Source organism: Lichenostomus cassidix, chromosome 9, assembly GCF_008360975.1.
Source record: "Lichenostomus cassidix isolate B80296 chromosome 9, HeHo_3.0, whole genome shotgun sequence".
In the NCBI taxonomy this organism is placed as follows: Eukaryota; Metazoa; Chordata; class Aves; order Passeriformes; family Meliphagidae; genus Lichenostomus; species Lichenostomus cassidix.
The window spans coordinates 11,547,076-11,567,057 of record NC_139490.1 but is presented as its reverse complement, the minus strand read 5'-3'; the positions used below and the strand labels follow the sequence as shown (position 1 = coordinate 11,567,057).

General features: G+C 39.1%; 2 protein-coding genes across 7 annotated transcripts in view; one reads left to right on the top strand and one right to left on the bottom strand.

Moving 5' to 3' along the window:
• The window catches only part of OPA1 (OPA1 mitochondrial dynamin like GTPase), a 49,098-nt gene extending 37,495 nt beyond the window's left edge, over positions 1–11,603 (bottom strand). Inside the window, exons 1-6 of one of the 4 annotated variants that reach the window (XM_085069422.1) lie at positions 11,450–11,603; positions 8,068–8,386; positions 7,661–7,757; positions 6,328–6,435; positions 5,064–5,117; positions 4,143–4,210 (exon numbers count right to left, since the gene is read on the bottom strand). In XM_085069422.1, the coding sequence (XP_084925548.1) occupies positions 4,143–4,210; positions 5,064–5,117; positions 6,328–6,435; positions 7,661–7,757; positions 8,068–8,386; positions 11,450–11,478 (675 nt within the window). In that variant the 5' untranslated portion in view covers positions 11,479–11,603. The remainder of the gene's footprint in view (positions 1–4,142; positions 4,211–5,063; positions 5,118–6,327; positions 6,436–7,660; positions 7,758–8,067; positions 8,387–11,449) is intronic. The other 3 variants (XM_085069424.1, XM_085069423.1, XM_085069425.1) reach the window with 3 other exon arrangements.
• A 102-nt stretch (positions 11,604–11,705) lies between these two features.
• Positions 11,706–19,982, top strand: part of ATP13A4 (ATPase 13A4) — a 40,326-nt gene continuing 32,049 nt past the window's right edge. The window contains exon 1 of one of the 3 annotated variants that reach the window (XM_085069421.1): positions 11,706–11,985. Coding sequence is in view for 2 of the 3 variants with exons in the window: in XM_085069418.1 (XP_084925544.1) it covers positions 15,073–15,135 (63 nt within the window). In the remaining variant the exon portion in view is untranslated. Of the gene's footprint in view, positions 11,986–14,978; positions 15,136–19,982 lie in introns of those variants that run through there. The other 2 variants (XM_085069418.1, XM_085069419.1) reach the window with 2 other exon arrangements.

The following is a 19,982-nucleotide window of genomic DNA, read 5'->3' as shown; positions in this document are numbered from 1 at the left end:
GGGTCAGTTCAAACAAAAGTGAAATTTCATTAGCAAGACTGCTAGCTGGTGTGGATAGAGTCAGCAAAACCAGGCATTTTGCAAATCCAGGTAGAACAAAACAACCAACATTTAGCTACATTTTACATTTATATTCAACTTTAGCTAAGCATCTGAATCTTTTAAAAAGTCAACTATCCCAGCTATAAAATATTATCCAATTGCTCAGTTCAGCTTTGTCAGCAAAAGTTATTTGGGGTTTTTGTTCTCTTTGTTTTTATTCCCAGCAAAGTATGGACAATTTATAAAAAGATGATTTTTGCCTGCTACTTAACTTTCTCAAACTAGCAGAAGAAAAAGTTTCTCAAGTATAAAAAAAAGAAAGCCCTCCTCCACCTCTGTAACACACTGCAGTTTAAATTCATGCTGTCATAATCCTCCCTGATCACTCCAAAAATCCCTGAAACTTGTAGTTTATTCCTTTACTCATTCAGCATTTCCACAAAGATTAGCTCTCTTCTCCCTTCACACCAAACAATCCTATAATGGTGGGCTGTCTTTCAAAACTGGTTGGGCGATATTATGCCAGCATCTACTGGAACTCTATGAACTGTTTATTTCAGAGAATGTAGAGAAAAGCATTAATAAATTATTTAAAAATTGCTCTTTAAAAATATTGCATCATTTTCTAAGAAAACATTCAATGAAATGAAAGGTTTCAAAAACGTACTTCAGGAATCAAAACAAACTGAAACAGAACTTTGGTGTAAGAATTCAAGACATCCATCATCAAATTATACATTTGCTGCATGAAATACATACACAGGCATGTACACATAAGGATGAACAGCACAGAAGAGAATGGGTAAAAGGAGACCAATGGCCAAATATAAACATTTGTTAAACAGTGATTTGTATAATTTGAAGCATAGAAAAATCTCCTAATTTGTATTTTACTGACCCACTTTCAGATTTAATAAATGCCTCTACTGCCAGACTAGCAAATGCATTAGAACTGTGCCAGAACTCAAGCAAAAGATTTCATTTCTATACAGCAGCAAGGAGAGGGAGCTTCATGGCTACATTTAGTATTTGAAGAACAATAATAAAATTTTGCCATTTTGCAGACAAGGAAACTCTCAGTATGACCAACACATTCCTTTTAAATATTATGCTATGGGTCAAAAAATGCAAGAAAAAATACAGAACAAAATCTGCCATGAAGGGCTTTCAGCATTTAAACAGGAAACGTAACAGAAGTTTGATGTCACCAAATCTAATTATTTAGTGAGTAATTACTTTCAAAGACATCTGTAAATGGGATTTATTCCACAATAAACTAAGAAAAGTCCTGTCCAATTACAGTCAAACCATTTAATATAATATTCAAATAAAAAGATTGTCATTTAAAAAGCGTCTCTGTAACACTTTCTTCTTTTGTATGTATCAGTCAATAATCTTACTATTTCCTCGATATTTTCCTTATATTTTTGTAATTGTTCTAAATTAAAAAATAAATTAATATTTAAAAAAATCAAGAACCTTAAACTGCACAGAACTATACACACAACACCCCAGCTGGCATAAAACAAGATACAAACAAAAATATTTACATCTCTCTGTCACTGGACACTATCACTGCATGTCCCCGCCATCAAAATCAATCTGTCCAGTGTAAAACTAGGTTTATTTTAAATAATTTTATCTAGAAAAACCAACACTGATCAATTAATGGGATTTAAAAAAAATCAAGTTCTTCACAATCATTACATCATTCTTTTGCCTTTCAAAGAAAAATGTACAGGGGAATAACAGCAGTTGACAGACATACTGGGAACAAACCCTGAAAAGTCGTAACGAGACTCTGGCTGCAAAATGATTTTTAAAAAATGCAAAATAAGTGCTGACATTGTTACAGTGCATTCTTTAAACTTCTCTCACCTCCTATTATATTAAAAGTTAATATACTGTACTTCAGCTGAGTATGACTCTCTCTTTGATTTAAAAGGAACACAAAGGAGTGAAAACAGTAAGGAAGGTAAACAGATCAATTGTTAACTTTGAATAAACATCACAATTTTATCCAGAGTACCTATAACATGAAACTGCAAATTAAATTGGAAATGCAGTAGTGCTCTTAACATAACAGAGAGAATTATGGAAACTTCATTGCGTAAGTTGCAAGAAGGAATTAAACAAACAAGAATGCTAAAAAAAAAAGATCCCAGTAAGTGATAGTCCTCACTCAAGTCTCTTTTCCACTCTCCAGCAGCAGCTGTAGTCAAGGGCTCTGGGATATTGTGCTGCTCCTTACACCAATGGGAAGAAGGTGACCCTGTGCAGGCTGAGTGAGGCAACCACACACTGCAAGTGCTCCCCAGGGCAGCAGGGTCTCCAAGGCATGAGATGGTACCAAAGAACCAGAGCAGAGAAAAGACTATCTAAGCCCCACATCAAGATCTGAGTCACAGTTTTCAATCTCTCTCAAACTTACTTTGCAAAACAACTGGTTTCTCACTCATTCGACTGAAAGCTTTTAGAGACCTGTCTGAGGATCACATCCAATAACAATACTTAAAAAAATTCCTCCAAATGAGTAATTTCCAGATTTACCAATTACTAATCTCTTCAGAACATAACAAAGAAAACCAGCTCATCACACACATTTAATACCACGCTATAGCACTTTATGCACCCATACAATCACAATTCTTAAACTAGCACTGGTTGGCAGTATAAGCATCAAATGCAAAAAGGCCATCTTATCCATTGTCTTGAAAACAATAATTTTGCCTGCCAATAAACTCAGTGATTATGCTCTATTAGTATTCATACATGCCTGGTTTGAAATATTCTGACCAAAACTGATCATATTAATTAGCAAACTAACAGTTTCTTATCAGATACAATTATTAGACCAGACAAAATTTTCTTAATTGTACTGATTTAATTTGGTGATATCTTCTATACCACATCCAAAGTAAAAATGCAGATATCACTGCATCCAGAAAAAACCACAGGATAACAACAAGTGTTAATGATATTGCTGGTATTCAGTAAAAGTGTCAGTTATTCTAGATATCAAAGACAATAAACTAAGATGGCCACTTCTTCACAAATCGACAGTAAGGTATTTTTTATGTTTTACACAGTGAAACCTGCGCTAAGCAATCACTCTAGATAAAAATATAGATAGTTTACAGACAAAGGGGAAATAAACACCGGAATTAATTCTCATGTAGAAATCCATCACTGTTCTACAGGGGAGAAACAATGGTTGTAAGATGTGAGCTTCACACAGGTTTCACTATACATCGCTATGCAGAATTAATGTAGAATAAATGTATACATGCCTGCATGTACAGAAAAGTTGTTTATGAAAAAGCCTCAGTTATAGTTCAGTAACTTTCAGTTGCAAAAATAACTGTATGAGAATTTACAAGTTCCCTGATATATATTGTTTTTCTTGCATTTTTAAAATTATTTTTAAAAAATAAACAGAGGAAAAATAAAAAGCCTTTAAAGAATGAGCAACATGACAATTTAGGAATTTAACAGAAATATTCACGAAAACAAAAAAATTAAACTTCACCTTCTTGATTCCAAGAAAACAATTGCTAAAACTTTAAGTTATCAAAATACAGAAACATCATTTTCCGAAGAACAGTAACAAAAATATGATGTATGCTTTGTCTAGGTAAAGAAAGTAAAAAGCAGATGGCTTTAAGAAATGGAAATTCTTTACTAAGGCAGAAATTCTTAAGTAAGAATTACAACTGTGAAAATGTCAACAGAAATAAGGTTGCAAGCAAAAAGAAATAGAAATGCCTAAACTAACTTCAGTAATAAGTTATAAACTTCAGTGCCAGTGAGAATATGCCCTAAAAAGTGCATATATAATACCTAAAATCACATTCTTAATACAAACCAATTTTCTTAATAATGCAATTCATAAACCTTTTTATGTCTGCCTTGTATTTCCTTACACCAAAATATTTATTATCATTGCCATTTTTATATATGAAACGCAGTAATGCATACCGATTTTCAACAGTAAATTCTTTTCGAGTTGCTTCAAATGAACTCCTGCAACAGGCTACTGATGCACTTGCAAAAAATAAATACCTGTTTATCAAGACATTTTCAGGTTTGCAAGTAATTACCTTCTTGAACTGTTTGTCATTGTCATATCCCTGGTCAGTTGCCCGGAATGCTGTTTCTCCCGGAGAACCTAGGACACAGTTACAGAAACTCATAATAAGATGCAAAAGGCACTTAAAAATTCTCAAATTGCACCTACTATAAAATTAAAGCTTCAACACCTATGAGTTAGTAATTCAATAATCTTTGAAGTTCCTATAAAAAAAAATTCATCTTAAGAAACTGAGGAAGAAAATCAGTTTAAAACTCACCTGAAAATTTTATATCTAATTTATAACTCAGATTAGTTTTATCACAAGAGAGTAGGCAGCTTCAGTTAGACTATTAAAAGTTCCCAAAATATTTGAAAAATTCATTTTTGAGAAAGACAGAAGGATAATACAAATTCCACTGGTGCTACTGTAACAAGAAAAAAAAAATCCTTCCTATTGTAATGACAGGTTTTCAAAACAAGCTCCTGGAACAAGCCTGAAATAAAAAGCATCTGCTAAGGACTTTGGCAGAGATATATCAACCATTCATCTCTTCATTTTCACAGGGGAGGACCAGGTCAGGAAAAGGTTCTTCACCCAGAGGGTGGTTGGGCACTGGAACAGCTCCCCAGGGAAGTGGTCACAGGACCAAGACTGATGGAGCTCAAGGGGCTTTTGGACATCACTGTCAGGCACACGGAGGGATTTTTAGGGTATCCTTAAACAGGGCCAGGAGTTGGACTCTATGATCCTGATGGGTCCCTTCCAACTCAGCAGATTCTGTGATTCTATTAAGTGTTCTTAAAAGAGTTCAGAAATATTTCTAAATCCATATTAAGATGCTGTAAATAGTTGTGTTTATACTGATAGTCACTCCTCTTAGTCTAGCAGTGCTTTAACAGTTTGCTTTAAAAAGGCAGGTTAAGGGCAGGAAAAAGGGCTTTTACACACCTAACAACAGAAGTAGATCAGAAGCTCCTATGACTTCACTAACCAAATTGTAACCTGTGAAAAATCAGCAGAAGAGGGGAAATAAAAATTATAAATACAAAACAAAATGCAAAAGAAAGATGAGGGATCTTTGTCTCATTTGGAGGACCACATAATCAGAAATGGCCACTACGCCAGTGTGAGTTTGATAACAAATAATAGGCAACATCTCAACATCAGTCAGTAACAACACAATTTTAGACTGCTAAAATTTTAAACAGCCAAAATACATTGGAGATTGTAATCTACTTGTCACTCTCCTGAACTTGGCCCCTACTTAGATTCTTGCTGAGTTTGTAAGATTAATAAATTAGTTTTGCCATTGATAATATTTCAAAGAAACGAAAATACACTGCTTATGCACTCTGATATAATAATATTTTCAAACACATTTAGAACAATGGTACAACCCCTCATTTTCATGAATACAAATTTATGTGGTTTGATAGTTACTAAGGTATGTAATAGAAATAATCTTGCAATTTATTATAAGAACGAGTGAAGTTTTGAGCTGTGTTCATTAACAAGTCAGGTAAGATGATCAAATCTAATTGTTCTCAGTTTTAAAAAGCCCACTGATAGAAATGCCTCGTTTATGTCTGTCACAACCTGAAAACCATTAAGCCTGCTACTGCCTGGATACACTGAACAGACAACCATCCCCCTGTCTTTTGTGAAGGGTTTAAAATTCTTACCTGCTCCTTTGAAACGCAGCCCCACCTAACCTAAATCTCCAAGCAAATTTTTCTGGGGCCACATCTAGATGAAAAACATCATTCAACTCAAAAGAACACATTTGTTACTAATCTCCTATTTCACAAGCTCGCAGCATTAAGAACCTTCATTGTTAATAATCCAACTCTTTCCTCCTATAACAGCTGTGATATTGCTCCTGTCCAGTGACACTCACCAAGTTCTAGCTGGACACATCCTGCTTCTCTGACTCACCAAAGCAATCGAGCTTTCAATCTGTTACTTTAGAGTTGTACAAGAATTCCTCTTTTCTATTCAATTTCATATTTTGGTTCCCTGTACTTGCTACTAGAATTCTGCTTTTAAAAATACGTTACACTTACCTCTGTCCACAACACTTTCAGAAGAGATATTCAATGCAAACACATTTTCAGGATTCACTTTCTTTTAGGGTCTAAGGACATACCTGCACCCTCACCTTGAAACAGCTTATGCTTTTAAAATTAAAACTTAGCTGAAAATTTGTTCTCACCAGAAGGAAGAAATCCTTTCAGTGAAGCGAGGCTCTCTCCAATCTTGTCAAAGTCAGGCAGAAGTCTGGCAAGGTCATCTGCATCAGGGAGGGCTTTGAGAAGTTTTTCTAGGAAAACAGTACAACGGTTAGTGAGTAGGGCTTTTTCCTATTATTTTTGTGAACAAAAATGGCTTAGGCTATAAAACCTAGCAACTGCTTCATGATATGGCTTTTTAAACTTAAAAAAGCCCCAAACTATTAAGTTTCTTTCCACATGCACCTCCCCCCACTAGCGTTGAGAAAGATTATCAGATCTGAAAAAACCAATTGCTTTTTTAGACTTTGAACTTCCTGATAAGTTGGCTGCCTCAGGTACTTTATAATTGCCGAAAACTTATTGCTGCATTTTACCATATTTCATACATTATTCTTTGACATACTTTGTAGAGGATGTTTTAAAATTACATGAAACTATGCTCTCATGTCTTAAACATTTTAAGAAAAGCTTAGTTTTCAATTTCATAAACAAGCCAATTTTACAACCCTTAAAGTCAAAATTATTAAAGTACTACATAAATGTAGTGTCCACAGCAATAAGAAAACACTATCAGTTTTCAATCGCTGCATTTATCTATGCAATACTCATACAAGGTATGGAGGTTGGAACTAAGTATCTCTAAAGTCCCTCCCAACCCAAAGTGTTCTATGAGTCTATGCAGTAAAATCTTCATAATGATGATTTTTTTTTTTTAAGAAAGAACACCACATTTCTACCCTGCATATAAAAAGTAAGTCAGTGCTTGATTTTCAGATTTCTGTCTTTCATCTGAAAATACACAAAAGCCTCTACTGCAACCTGAAGGCTCAGGAAACCAAGTGTCCCTTGTTTTTAATTTTGTTTTCTTCTGTATCTTCAAGTTAATTTTGTAGACAGGCAGGTTCACTATTCTGCACATATTTTTTACCAATCCATTTATATCTTCCCTTGCAAGTTATTCACATAGAAAGAAAGAACTTTCTGCATAATAGTACCAAAACCTGTGTGAGTCCCCTTGATCATGCTGCAACTCTCCTTTCACTAATGGGATTATATGGCTTTATGAAAGGACCAAGAACATTCTCAAATGAAAGGATTCATTATGGAATATCCATACTCAACAGTGCTTAATTTCATCTTACAAACACACTGATACAAATTGGTGAAACACACATCAGACTCCAAAAGTAAAAGTTCACTCAAATTATAGCTAAAAAGCTACTCCTGGAGTGAGGCCCTGATGACCTACACTCCTGTGTTTAAGTTTTACACATGCCAGTCTTTAGACAGAGTAACATCGTGGCTTTGTGATACCGAAGTCGACAAGTTCATCAAGCTCCCAAACGAAGTCAGGAATAATCCACTTATATTCCTCGAGATCTGGTAACATGTCCTTCCACTGCTCATATGTCTAACACAAAAAGAAAAGAAATAATGGTAGAAATAGAAATGTACATAGAGAAGCATATGAGCAACTAATACCTACACATAAAACATATTAACATATTAAGATGGTGGAATCTTTAGATATGAATAGTACTTGAATCTTTTAAAATCTGCAGTAGCTTTCTAAACAATGTCTTCCATATTCACTCATCTTTATTATTATTAGTTAACCAAGCAATGGCATCATGTATTTCTGTGGCTATAAACAGAACTACTGTTTTGAAGTATGTAATAACAAAGACAAAATGCATAAAACAGCTTCCAGAGATAAATACCTTCTTAGCTGTATAGCCACCTCCTACTGCAGATCCTAAGATGATATAGCGAATTTTGAGAAGCCTGGAGGCTAATCTGGCCAGCCAAAAGTTTCTGTGGGACTGGTATCCATGTTTTACATTTAAAAGTTTTGTTTTGTGAAGGGGAAGACGATTTAGAGAAGAGAACAGCTGAATGGATATCCTTAAGGGAGGTCTCTGAAACTTTGAACTTGGATAGTAGGGATGATGTATACTTCGGGAAACAAGATGCAGGTTTTGAAGCGGCGATTTTCTTTTTATTCCATAGCTGCTGTTTGCTAGACTCCGGCAGATGACACTAAAAGCAAGAAACAAAAACTTTTACTGATTTCTTCAGCACACCATTAACTCAAACACCTCTTTAGAAGCAATTCACACCACATTTTAGCTGGTAACAGATAATCTTATTACATCACCCTGAATGCACAATTTCCAGCTGCTACTGCTTTGCTTATGAGGAAAATAAAAAGCTGCTAACAGCATTAATAGGTATAGTATTTTTAGTTATTACAGACACAAAACCTTAACTACAAATTCTGAAGTCCATGATGAATTACATTTAACTTTCACATTGCAAGAAGGCAAGCAACACGTGTGTGGTAAAGCATCATTTCTGCTAAGAGTTCATAGAAGACTTGCAACGTACAAGAAAACGTAACAATTTGGCCTGTCTTATTCTCTAAATGAACTTTTAGAGAACATTAAGTTTATAGATGATCTTCAAACTTTAAAACACCCCAATACACAGAAAAAAGATCCTTTCCAATTTTGGCAAAGCAGACTCTCCTTTGGAGGAGAAGCATATGCTTAGTGACATCTTTCAGCTCCTTGCACTCTAACTTGCTGTGGTTCTAGGATTACAAGACGATGGTTTTGTCTTGGGTCATGCATAGACAAGATTAGTTCTGGAGATGGCTGCACCATGTGTGTTGATGCTTTCATGAAGGAATTCAGACTTAAGAGGGAAAATTTCAGTCTGAAAGATTTGACTCTAAAAACAGAGCTCAGCCATGAAAAGTGCATATTAAAACACAGAAGCCTTATCAGTCCTGCCTGTGTTAAACAAAAACATGGCCTGGAATAAAACTTGTGTACTTTTGATTACACTATCTGCACACTCCAACAATTTGAGGTAATTTTGTTAGTTTAGGGAAAAGACAACTGCTCTGAAAAAAGTAACTTCTTCTGTGACATTTTGGATGTGCCATCATATCAGAATAGTTAATATTAAATAATTTAGTGAATGCAAAATATGTGTGAAATTACAGACTTGAAATTTTAAAGCTTAAAATGAAAGCTTATCCTTTGATGCTTTTTTCAGGATTTTCAATATTATTAAGTGCATTTACTTACAAATGGTACAAATAGAAAAAAAAGAAAGTGCTTCACGCCACTGAAATGACCAACTGTTAATCACACAATCCTAAAATATTTAAAATTAACAGATTTTAAAGAGAACAAGTGAATCATAGTGGCATATATTGCAGCATTTTCTAATAACATGCTCTGTGATCTACGTATTTCTTTGCCTCAAGATTTTCAATATACTAGAGATGACAGGCATGTTCTTAATGTCCAAATTCATGAAAGACTTTGTTATAAAAAGAACTTTTGATCCAGAAATTGAGCTTTTGGAAGATAAGTTAAAAATCAGAATTCAGACATTTTTCTCTCTTAAAAGACCATTTTTGCTGATGATCTACATTTAGACATTTCCTTTAGTGCAATGGAATGTTTAATAAAGGAACTCTAGGGACTGCTCTGCAAGTCCTCAGTCCTAAGTCACTATGGTTGTGAAGGGCACCCTTTGCTGCTACACTAAACTGTCTCTACAAGGCTGTGCCTTGGCAATAAGAAACTTAGAACCTAGAAAGAGATTAATAAGCAGAAACAGAACACTCTCTAAACCAGTAACAAGTTTCTCCTCTTGCAGATGGAATTACAAGAGGCTCAGAAATTAACTATGAATAGTACCAATACAAAAGTGCCTCCACACTTGAAATGGTTTATTTCCCACTTTTGAAGCCAAGTTTTTAAATCAGGGTGTCATAAGCCTGTACCAAGCAAGCCAATGACTGAGCTGTTCTTTATTTTGTTTTGCAGTCATTACCATTTCACAGATATTTATTATTTGCAGCAAAGATCATGTGGTAGCACATACTATGGAAATCACCTCTCATTATTAGTCTTCACCTGGGCTAAAGGCATTTTGTGTAACATTATGCAACTTTCTTCTCTGTGGATTTTTTTTTTTTTAGAACACACTCTGTTTTATAGCATTCAGTCTGTGTGTTTAATCTGAAGGAAAAATTGAATTCCACCAGTCTTCTGGCAAAAACTCAGTCCACGATTTGCTTTTGAGTGTTATTGCTTATTTCAAAGTCAACTGCTTTACTTGTACATCAGAAATCTTATAATTCATTAAAATCCCCCCTACTCCTCCATTACACCAAAACTTCCATTTTCTATTTCTTCTCTCCTCCTGCTGCAAAATCTCCTGATGAATACAAACAACAACAACAAAAAAAAACCCAAACCAAAAAACCCCTAAAACCACCTTGAGATCTTCACTGGAAAGTGCAGTCAGATTGAAAACAATGGCAGAACAATACCATTAAATGAAGTACTTAATGAGTTCCAAATTTCAAGCCTCTGCAATGCTGGTTTTAACAATAACAAAAACTATCCCTCCAGACATGAGTAGTTCTGCCTGATTACAGCCTGCAGCGTGACTACTCTTACGTTGCACCGAAATGATAAATCTCCTGTAAAACACAAATAAGGGGCCTCCTACCCCTGTGACTACAAAGCAAATGTAACCCAGCAAAAAGCGCTGTGGCATTTTCTTTCTCATTCACCACTAGACAACGTTTATTTTCCTACTGGTGCTCCCCAGTAAGGGTTAGAACTAGGTGATCTTTCAGGTCTTCTTTCTACCCAAACCATTCCATGACTCTGTGAAATTTGCCAGGGAACATATGAAACTTGCCAAGGAACATCGCGCTATTACCAGCCATCCAATTTCACTGCTCCAGCCTGGCATGGTGTAGTAGAACGGTGCAAAATAAGCGGGACGTAGCTGGGAGGATCAACGCTTGGATACGAAAGCGGCCCGAGCCCCCCAGGGCGAGAATGCGGGAGAAGCAGCTCCCTTCTACATGCACCGCCTCCTCCAGGCCCCAGGGGAGCTGGAGGCTGGGAAACTGCCCAGCCCGGGGGTACCAGGCTGCCGCCGGCAGCAGCCTCAGGCCCGGCCCCGCGCCATTCACACCCGCACCTCGTACCCCAACCCGCTCTGCTGCTCCACCTCCCCCGCGGGTGCCAGCCCCGCCTGCAACCCGCCGTGGCCCGTCCCGCTTACCAAGCCGCCGCGGCCCGCGTCCGCCACATCCTAAGGGCCGGGAGGGAGCGGGAGCGGCCCGGGAGGGAGCGGGAGCGGCCCGGGAGGGAGCGGGAGCGGCCCGGGAGCCGCAGCGGCGCGGCCGGCCTGAGGGCAAGGGCAGCGGCAGCCGCTTCCGGGCACCGCGGTCCGCTCGGCCCGCCCCGCCGGAAACCGCGCCTCCCTGCGCAAAGGTTCCGGGCTCGGCGGCGGAGAAGGAGGGAGGGTTTAGCGGGAGCACCGCGGGCTGGTCGGTCAGGGGAGGAGGATCGGGAGTCGTGGATCTGTCACTCTTCGATTGTGGATCCCCCACACCGGGCTCTGTGCCCCCCTCACACCCCAGCCACCGCCCCGGGGCCTCGTTCCCGTGTGCCTGGCTGCCCCAGGACACCCACCAGGGCTGCAGAGGGTGGTGAGGCGAAGCGCAGCCCCGGTGCTGCACCAGGCTCTTCCACGCTGCGCAAATAAGATTCTCGGATGAGTCCCCAACCGCTGTCTTGAAAACCGGAAAATACCAGGTGTTTCTCAGTGGGCTTCTGTGAGTTGTTGGGGTTTTTTTTCCGGCCACATGGAAGCGGGAGGCACAGGAGGCACCAGGAGTTCATCAGACGGTGTGTCTGCCCTCACGCAGGATCCCCTCTGGTGAGGCCATTCCTGAGCAGTGTGTGCCACGCCTGGCCCTAAAGACCACAACGGCTGGAGTGTTCACCTGGCCAGTCAGCCAGTGCTCGCTGACTTTAATCGAAAGTATTCCCTTGTGCCTGATCTGAATCTTTCTTGCAGTATGTCCACAGTGGACATGGATAATATCACTTTCTCAAATTACACGTTTGAAAGCTGTTGCCATGACTCTTCTCAGTCTCTTTTTCTTTAGATAAAACAACCGTGAGTCCTTCTTCCATATTTTATGACTCCTTTGTCATTCTTCTCAGTGCTCTCCTGTGGGCTGTCACCTGTTGATTCAGAGCTTCCTGTCTGTAATGTGGCCAGAACTGGGTGTCACATACCGAGAAACTGAAGAGATTTAGGGTGTTTTAGAGGTCAGACTTCTGTTTACACTGCGGGATTTTTCAAAGCAAAATAAATTGCACAAGGATGACATAATACATACATGTATTTTCAGGACTGAGATAAAAGTTGCTGGGATGAGGTGAGGCACATGTTTTTGTCTCTTGCTTGCCTACTTTTTGACTATTTGTTTATTTATAAGTTTGAGGGACTGTGTTTTAAATCTTGCTTTGCTTTTATATTTTAGCTTGACCAGTTTATGTATGGTTTTCTTAAGGCAAGTTTCAATTTAAATATAAGAATGGTGATACTCCATAGGACATGCTAGCAAAAAACTTTTTATGAATAAATACTATGTAATTTTTACTCCGACCAGTAGAGAGCATCATACAACTAAAGGTTACAATTCAGGCTGCTTTAGAGGTGTTTTCTCCAGGACATGGTGAACGTGCTCAAGAAAATAAACAAATGTCACCAACTTCTTTGGTTCTGGATTAACAGACTTTGATGAAATATTATCACAGATTGTTCAACTATGGAAATTATGAACGTTTTACACCTTTAATCTGTTTTTCCTTTGTTTTCAGTTGTGAAGGTATAAATACCCCGGTAAGGGTTTTCTCTAGGAGCACAGAATACCTTGGAGCTGGAATAAACCTATGAATCATGAAAAGATTGTGTGAGCCTTGATGCTTCCATGGAGACCCTGCTTTGGTGGGATACTCTGCATCTCTCGTATCTGTGACAGGGCAACCCTTGCTGCACCTTAGTCTGCTACAGACACTAGAAAGAGCAACGCTGATGTTTGGGAAAGCAGCAAAAGCTGACCAGGCAGAAAAATCCTGTGTGACACTCCTGTTTTCCAACCCTGGCACCTCCCAAAATAATGAGTCATTTCCCAAAATCATCAGCTTGCCTTAGAAAAAGTACCATTGCAGTTGTTTCCTGTCTGTTATAACTTCTAGATAGCAATGCTGATTTTTTCCTGTGTAATCAGGTTTATCAGAAATGGAATTTAATAAATTCTTTCTTTTGGAATTATAATATAAAATTGTGACTCTGGTGTAATAACTAGAGTTCCCTTTGCTCAGTCTCAAGAATAAAAGGGTAACTTGAGAGGCTCAGAGGGAGTTGCAGTGGGAGGAAAGAGGGAGTAACACTGGAGCTGGGTGTGGAGAGCACTTTGCTCCCCCTTGATCTTTAGATCACCCTTACACAGTTTAGTACAGTTGTATCCTTGTCAGTGCAGCCTGAGGTCTGGGCTCCTTTTGGAAGTGTGGTAGGTGTCAAAACTGAACAGCTTGACTCCAGCGCTTATCACTAGCATTTTCAAACACATCTGTTCTGTGCTGTGCATAAGTGCATATCTGTACTAACTGACCTAATTCCTTCATTTTCTCTTCTGTGTTCCCTGCATTTTTCTCCTTTCAGTTTCTCTGAGCCTGCTTGCTGGAGGATAGGCAGTGGACTTTCCTGGTGCTTGAGATAAGACTTGTACAAGTCCATGCCACGTGGTAGTAAAATGCTAAGGAGTAGGTACCAACTTGATACCTTTTGATCTGTTTCGGTCACCTTGGAAGTAATATTTTAGTTTTCTTAACATATTTGGTGGAAGAACAGGTTTGCCCTTCCTGACCTCATTCCTAAAATATTTCTTGTGTAACTTCTTAAAAGTAGCAAAGTACAAGGAAATAGTAGTGAAATGGAAATGAATCACAAGACTAATCAACAAATGCAGCTCAATAGTAGTAAAAAAAAAAAAGGAGGTGGTACAACCCTCGGTGTTGTTTTTCCTGCCAGCTTCCTTTTGGCTCTGATTTAAAGGTCAGAGACACCTGACATCAGTTACTGACATCAGTGTGAAACTCCAGTTTTCCCCAGGAGTGAGTAAATAACTTCAGAATAACTTGGTGTGGTGTCTCCCAAAGCTATATGGTGAGATCAGAAGACATTCTATGAGGATGTTCTTAATAATGATAAAGGACCTGGTTACAGATCCAACTTGGCTGAATACTGACATGCAGTCAGTGCATAAATCCACCTGCACAAACTGGGGCCCCTTTTTACTGTGCCAGAGCTTGATTTATTTTCCACGGCATATATAGGGATCACTGCTGGACACCTAGTTCAGACTGGTTGCTAAGAGTGTTAACAACAGCAATGCCTATTTGGATTCTTATTTGGACCCACTCCTGGTCTCCAGTGATTCCATAATCTCTTGAAGAAAAATACGCCCCTCTTGCCCACCCCTAAAAGAGTCATACTAGCAGCACTTGCTTGCACCTACCAGAGTTATGCCCTGCAGTCATACTGTGGCAAAGTTTAACTTCAAAAGTTGAACTTTTTCTTTCTTGCATTGTGTTGGAGTGAATTCTGCATGACCCCTCACAATTGCAAAACTCCAACAACAGAAAGGAGGGAGGAGGGATAAAGTGTTACCTGCTAACCCCAGAGAGGGAGGAGCTCCCTACTTCAAACATCATCAGAATTATAAGGAAGGTGTGTACTTGGAGCACTTCCTCAAAGTAGAACTTCAAGCACACTATGCTGAAGTCCTGTCCTGAGGGTGCTCTAGAAAGTCTCCAGAGGATCATTTCATGGGGGAAGATCCTGCCAAGAACCATTATGCACAGCTTAACCAGGGAGAAGAAAATGAGATGGTGAGTTGTATCTCTATCTAGGTCTTTCTCAGCTTGAAGCAGAAGGTGGCATGTGTTCTGCAGTAAAATGCTACAGACTGTAATTGAGTTGTTACTGGTTGGGGTGTTTCCACAGCAGAAACATACAGTTAGAAAGGGATATAATTCTTTTTTTAGCAGAAAGAAAATAAGTTTGGTTGTGTCCATTGCATTTAGCTGGTTATCCCCTCCAACGGGGGATAGCTCAACAGATTATTCATGTGGTATTACAAATCTAGATGGAGGTGGTTTAATATGAGCTTGAGGGATGGGCCAGAGTGGTGTTCCTATCCATTTGACAGCTGAATCTCCAGGGTCAGCTCCAGTTAGAGAACTGGAAACACTGTCTTTCCTCAGAACATAAAAACACGCCTTATGTTTTGCATAAATTACTGGCAAATGCAGTCTGTTGAGTTGGCAACACTATCTCAGACGGAAGCTGGGATTCCTAAATACAGAACTACTATATATCTTTCCAGACTTTCCCAGGGAGAAATGTGTCTGCATACATTCTGTAACATCTGGAAGTAAGTCCTATGTTTACACAAAACATCTGGTCTCCTGCATGGCACTGCTCTTAAATAGTAATGCCAGTGTATGACTGAAGCGAATTCAGTGCTTCGGAGCTGTTTTGGCATTACTGTGTGTCATGAGTCAGTCATTCACATGGATTCTGTTCCTCTAGAGATTCTGCTGGAGATGTTAGATCCATGATGCATCTGTACAACAACGATTCTTAGGCATATCTGGTAAATGCAGTGCTTCTCAAAATTCATGTGCTGCAGAGCCACTGGAGCTCTGTTGTGAGTGCCTGCAGTATTTCTGGGTGTGCGACAGCAAAGCTATTGAAACACAGACACTTTGAAGTTGACACAACTGTTCACTTTCAGAAATCCTGGAGAAGTCTTCAAAATCTCCTCATTGCGATTCCTGTTCTCGTGAAAGAGACTGTTTCGTGTGCAAACATGGACGCCAGTTATCTCTAAAGACAAACATAGATTTTCAGACAGCTCTCCCAGCCATCCAGGGAGATGCTACATTTTGCGTAATGCAGACCTGGGTAATCTGGGATGTGCTGGAGAATGCAGTACAGAGTCACCCAGCAGCAAGAACTGAGCAGTGCAGGAAGCACAAGGCACTGCCTCCGAGGGTGGGGACTAATTAGCTCGTGCAATGCAGAACCCGACTGGCTCTGCTGCCCAGTTACTAAACCTGCTGGCAGCACCCCGCTGCTGGCTCTAGCCCTGGTGCTGATGTGCCACTGCTCCCCAGCTCCAAACAGCTGCTGGGTTTGTGTCTCTGCTCCACCCTGCCCTGTCCTTCTAGGACTATAAACAGCCTGTTTTGCTGTCACCAGCAATGCCAGAATTGAGTTTGAGCTAATTAGGTCTAAGTGGATTGTCTGGTGCTGTGTACAGTCACACTGTTGTACCCTGAATGTTCACTTCCCGCTGTGTGCTACTGCAACGCCCAAGCTGTGCTTGTATGAAGTCAGTTATCCCAGTGACATTCTTGTTTCTCACCAGTATTGTACTGAGCCCACGTGTCCTGAATCTGGTGCTCAGGGATCTGTACTGTGATCAGCAGATCTTCGCTGTGATCACCATGTGCACAGCTGCTGTATGTGCCCAGTGTGAGTCAGAGTCTCAGTGTGGTTCACAGAGTCCCCACTGTGAATCCAGAGTGTCTGGCAGTTGCCATGCTCTCCATGCCTGCAGTGAGCATGATCAGTGCTCATTCACCTGGGGTTCCCAAGTGGAAGTCAAAGAAAAAAGACTTGTGAAGCACTTAAGTAGTAAATGCAATTAAAACTATAGCCAGATTGTGCTAAATTAGGCAGGAATGCATGTGTATTTCTTACCTTTAAGTAAGGGAGAAAAAATATGAGATAGAGGAAGATATCCATGAGGATGTGTGAGGTACTAAGAGGATGAGAAAAAACCCAATGTGTACAGAAATAGAGAACAGCTAGTGTATGTATTTGTGTGGAAGAAAAAAGAAAGTAATATCTAGGTGACAGTAGTTGTGAAGAAAGAGACAAAGAAGGCTGTGTTTAAGCAGAGGAGTGAAGGAGAATACATGAGTTAAAGAGAATTATGCAGAGGTTCTTTCTTTGTTAAAATAGTGTATTTTAAATTACTGACAACCACAACAACTGGAAGTGGAACATAATATCGCCATGACCTTGCCAACATATTTTTTAAAAATTCAAATCCATTAAAAATATTGTTTGATGTTGTTTTCAACAGTCAGTTTAATCTACCTGAACCAAATTATTAACAAGCAGTTCTTGACTTCTCAAACAAGATCAGATCACTTGGTCTAACAATGTAACAGCTGACACTGTGCAAGTGCCAGTTCTTCCACAGTGGAATAGTTCAAGTAATCTGAAAGCATGCAAGTAATTAATTTGAACTCTGGAAGTGCAATGCTTTCCTGTGTTGAACCAGCTGTCCAGTTTGCTGAGGAAATTTAGGGAGCTCTAATGAGAAGAAATACTTTCAAGTTTTCTTTTGTATTTCCAGCACAGCTGAGATGCTTGATAGTCCTGGATTTAAGAGTAGTCACTCTGATTTAGGAAATCTACCCTGTATATCCTTGTGTATATCTTTGGGATTACTTTACATTGCTGCAGAACATTTGCTTGAATGAAAGTTCACTTTTCGGTATGCAGCTAAAACTCGGCAAAATATATTCAGAGCATGAGATAAACTGTCTCTTTCTCCATAACTATTTGTAGTATCAGGAAAATTTTAGTAGTGTGAGAGCACTGTGGACACAGCAGCTTGCCTCAGAGAGGGATAATAGTATGGTTCCCTTCAGAAAAGTCTGCTTGAAGATGTTTTTGAGAAGAAATACATTACTGTGGAATAGGAATAGGAAGGGGAAACACAGCTTTATGCCCTCTGCCAATTTGATCCTCTTTGCACAGTTTGGGAATAACCATTCCCTTTGCACAAAAGCTGAAGTGTGAAGCTTAAGTCTTGCAGTGCAAAAGATAGTAATAGACTTTAACAGGCTATTACTTCGGGAAGGATTTGCCAGAAGCCTGTCTTCAGCATGTGTTCCCCCATTGCTTGTGGCTGAAGGAATGGGAGAACTGCGGTCAGTCAGCTGATGAACCCCAGTTTACCTATGCATATTGGCAGCTGTCTGCCTCCTTTGAGATGCTAAAATTCTGAAAGGAATCTGATATGGAATTTTATATACTTTGAGTTTGAAAAATTTAACTTCTAAAATTGAAATAGAAGCTAAAAGTTAAAATAGTGAATGTTGCAACTGGTTTCAGAGGGAACAGGAACAAACCTCTGATGAAATAGATTCTGGTTGGTAAGAATGGGATTCAGATATTAAATTCCTTGTGAATCTTAACCAGTCTTTCAAGTCTAATCCTATTATCTGTTGTTATAGCAACAGGTTGTTCATAATAGGGTACCTGGTGTTGAGGTTGCCAGAAATATGATCATTCACAGCTACTGTTTAGGCTCCCTGATGGTAGCTACAGGCTTTGTTTCCACCAAAGAAAAAGGTGTCTGAATTTGTTTGACTTTTGCATTTAAATGCTGCTTTGCAGATGACCTGGCAGTTAGAGGCAATTTTTCTTCTAAACATAAGAAACAAAGACTTGCTGGACACTAGAGTGATAAGCCCTTGAATGCTGGCTTTGTGTGATTGTAAAAGCAGCTAAGAGCCTTTTTTTGCCAACTGAGCAGGTCTGGCAGCTTTTTCTGTCCAATAATCCAGGCCCCTTCTTAGACCCTTCACTCACAAGTCACCATTTTGTTACAGTCACTCCTCTGACTGTTGGAAGTGTCAAGAGAAAAGGGATGTTAACAGATGAGGAAACAAAATTTTACAATACACTACAATTTATTAAAAATTATTCTATACAGATGAGGTGAACACTGTATACCTATTGGTATACCTATTTGTATAGCCTATTTGGTAGATCGTGTTACCTCCTTTGAGATAATAAGAAGCCCTTTGGAGTCTTACAGATAGCTAATCTTCACTTTGTTTTCCACCATCTCCTAGTTTGGTGCATTCAAGAACTCAGATTATATGACTGTGAAGTGTTTTTATATGCTGAATGCTAAAAACTTGCTCATGCATTAGAAAAGTTGTCAAGGTGCAAATCTGTATTCATCAGACTCCTTTTCAAAACAAGCGTGTCTGCACCAACACAACAAAATGAAACACAGCAAAAGTTATTTTCTTAACAACATAAAACTAACCTAACAGACATGCTCTTACTGGTGCCATCAATACCAGGACTTCTGCCAGCCTTGAAAGTATTGTTTGCCGTGGTGGACATGCATTTGCTTGGAGATCTCTGTAGTAGAGGCCGAGTGAATCCTGAATAAGCTTGAAGAATTTCCAAACCCTAATTACTATAAGTCATTCATGTGGCTAAATAAACCTGCATCATGTGTGTGCCTGTTTCTCCCTTCTTCATGAACATTGTGGATACCTCTGTTATGGGTCTAATATTCATCTTTTTTGTGGAAGATAATTGTTTTGAGAATTCTTCTGAAGAATTTCATTTTGACTTATTTGACAAGTGAGAAGTTTCTGTTTCAACAAAGAGTTATTCAAGTATTAATTTTTTTTAATGAATGCAGCATTCATTGCTATAATCCTTCCAGCTGAAGGCATAGGGGCGGGAAAAACTCCTCAACCTAACAGAACATTCTGTACTGAAGTTAAGCATTGAAAGGTTCCGGCTCAGGGAACTTTGGCACAAGTCAAGTTGGAGCTCAGTCTGTTTCCCTGCCTAGCTTTACTTCTCAGTGATGTGGCCCAGGTAATCTGTTCCAGACATTTCCAAA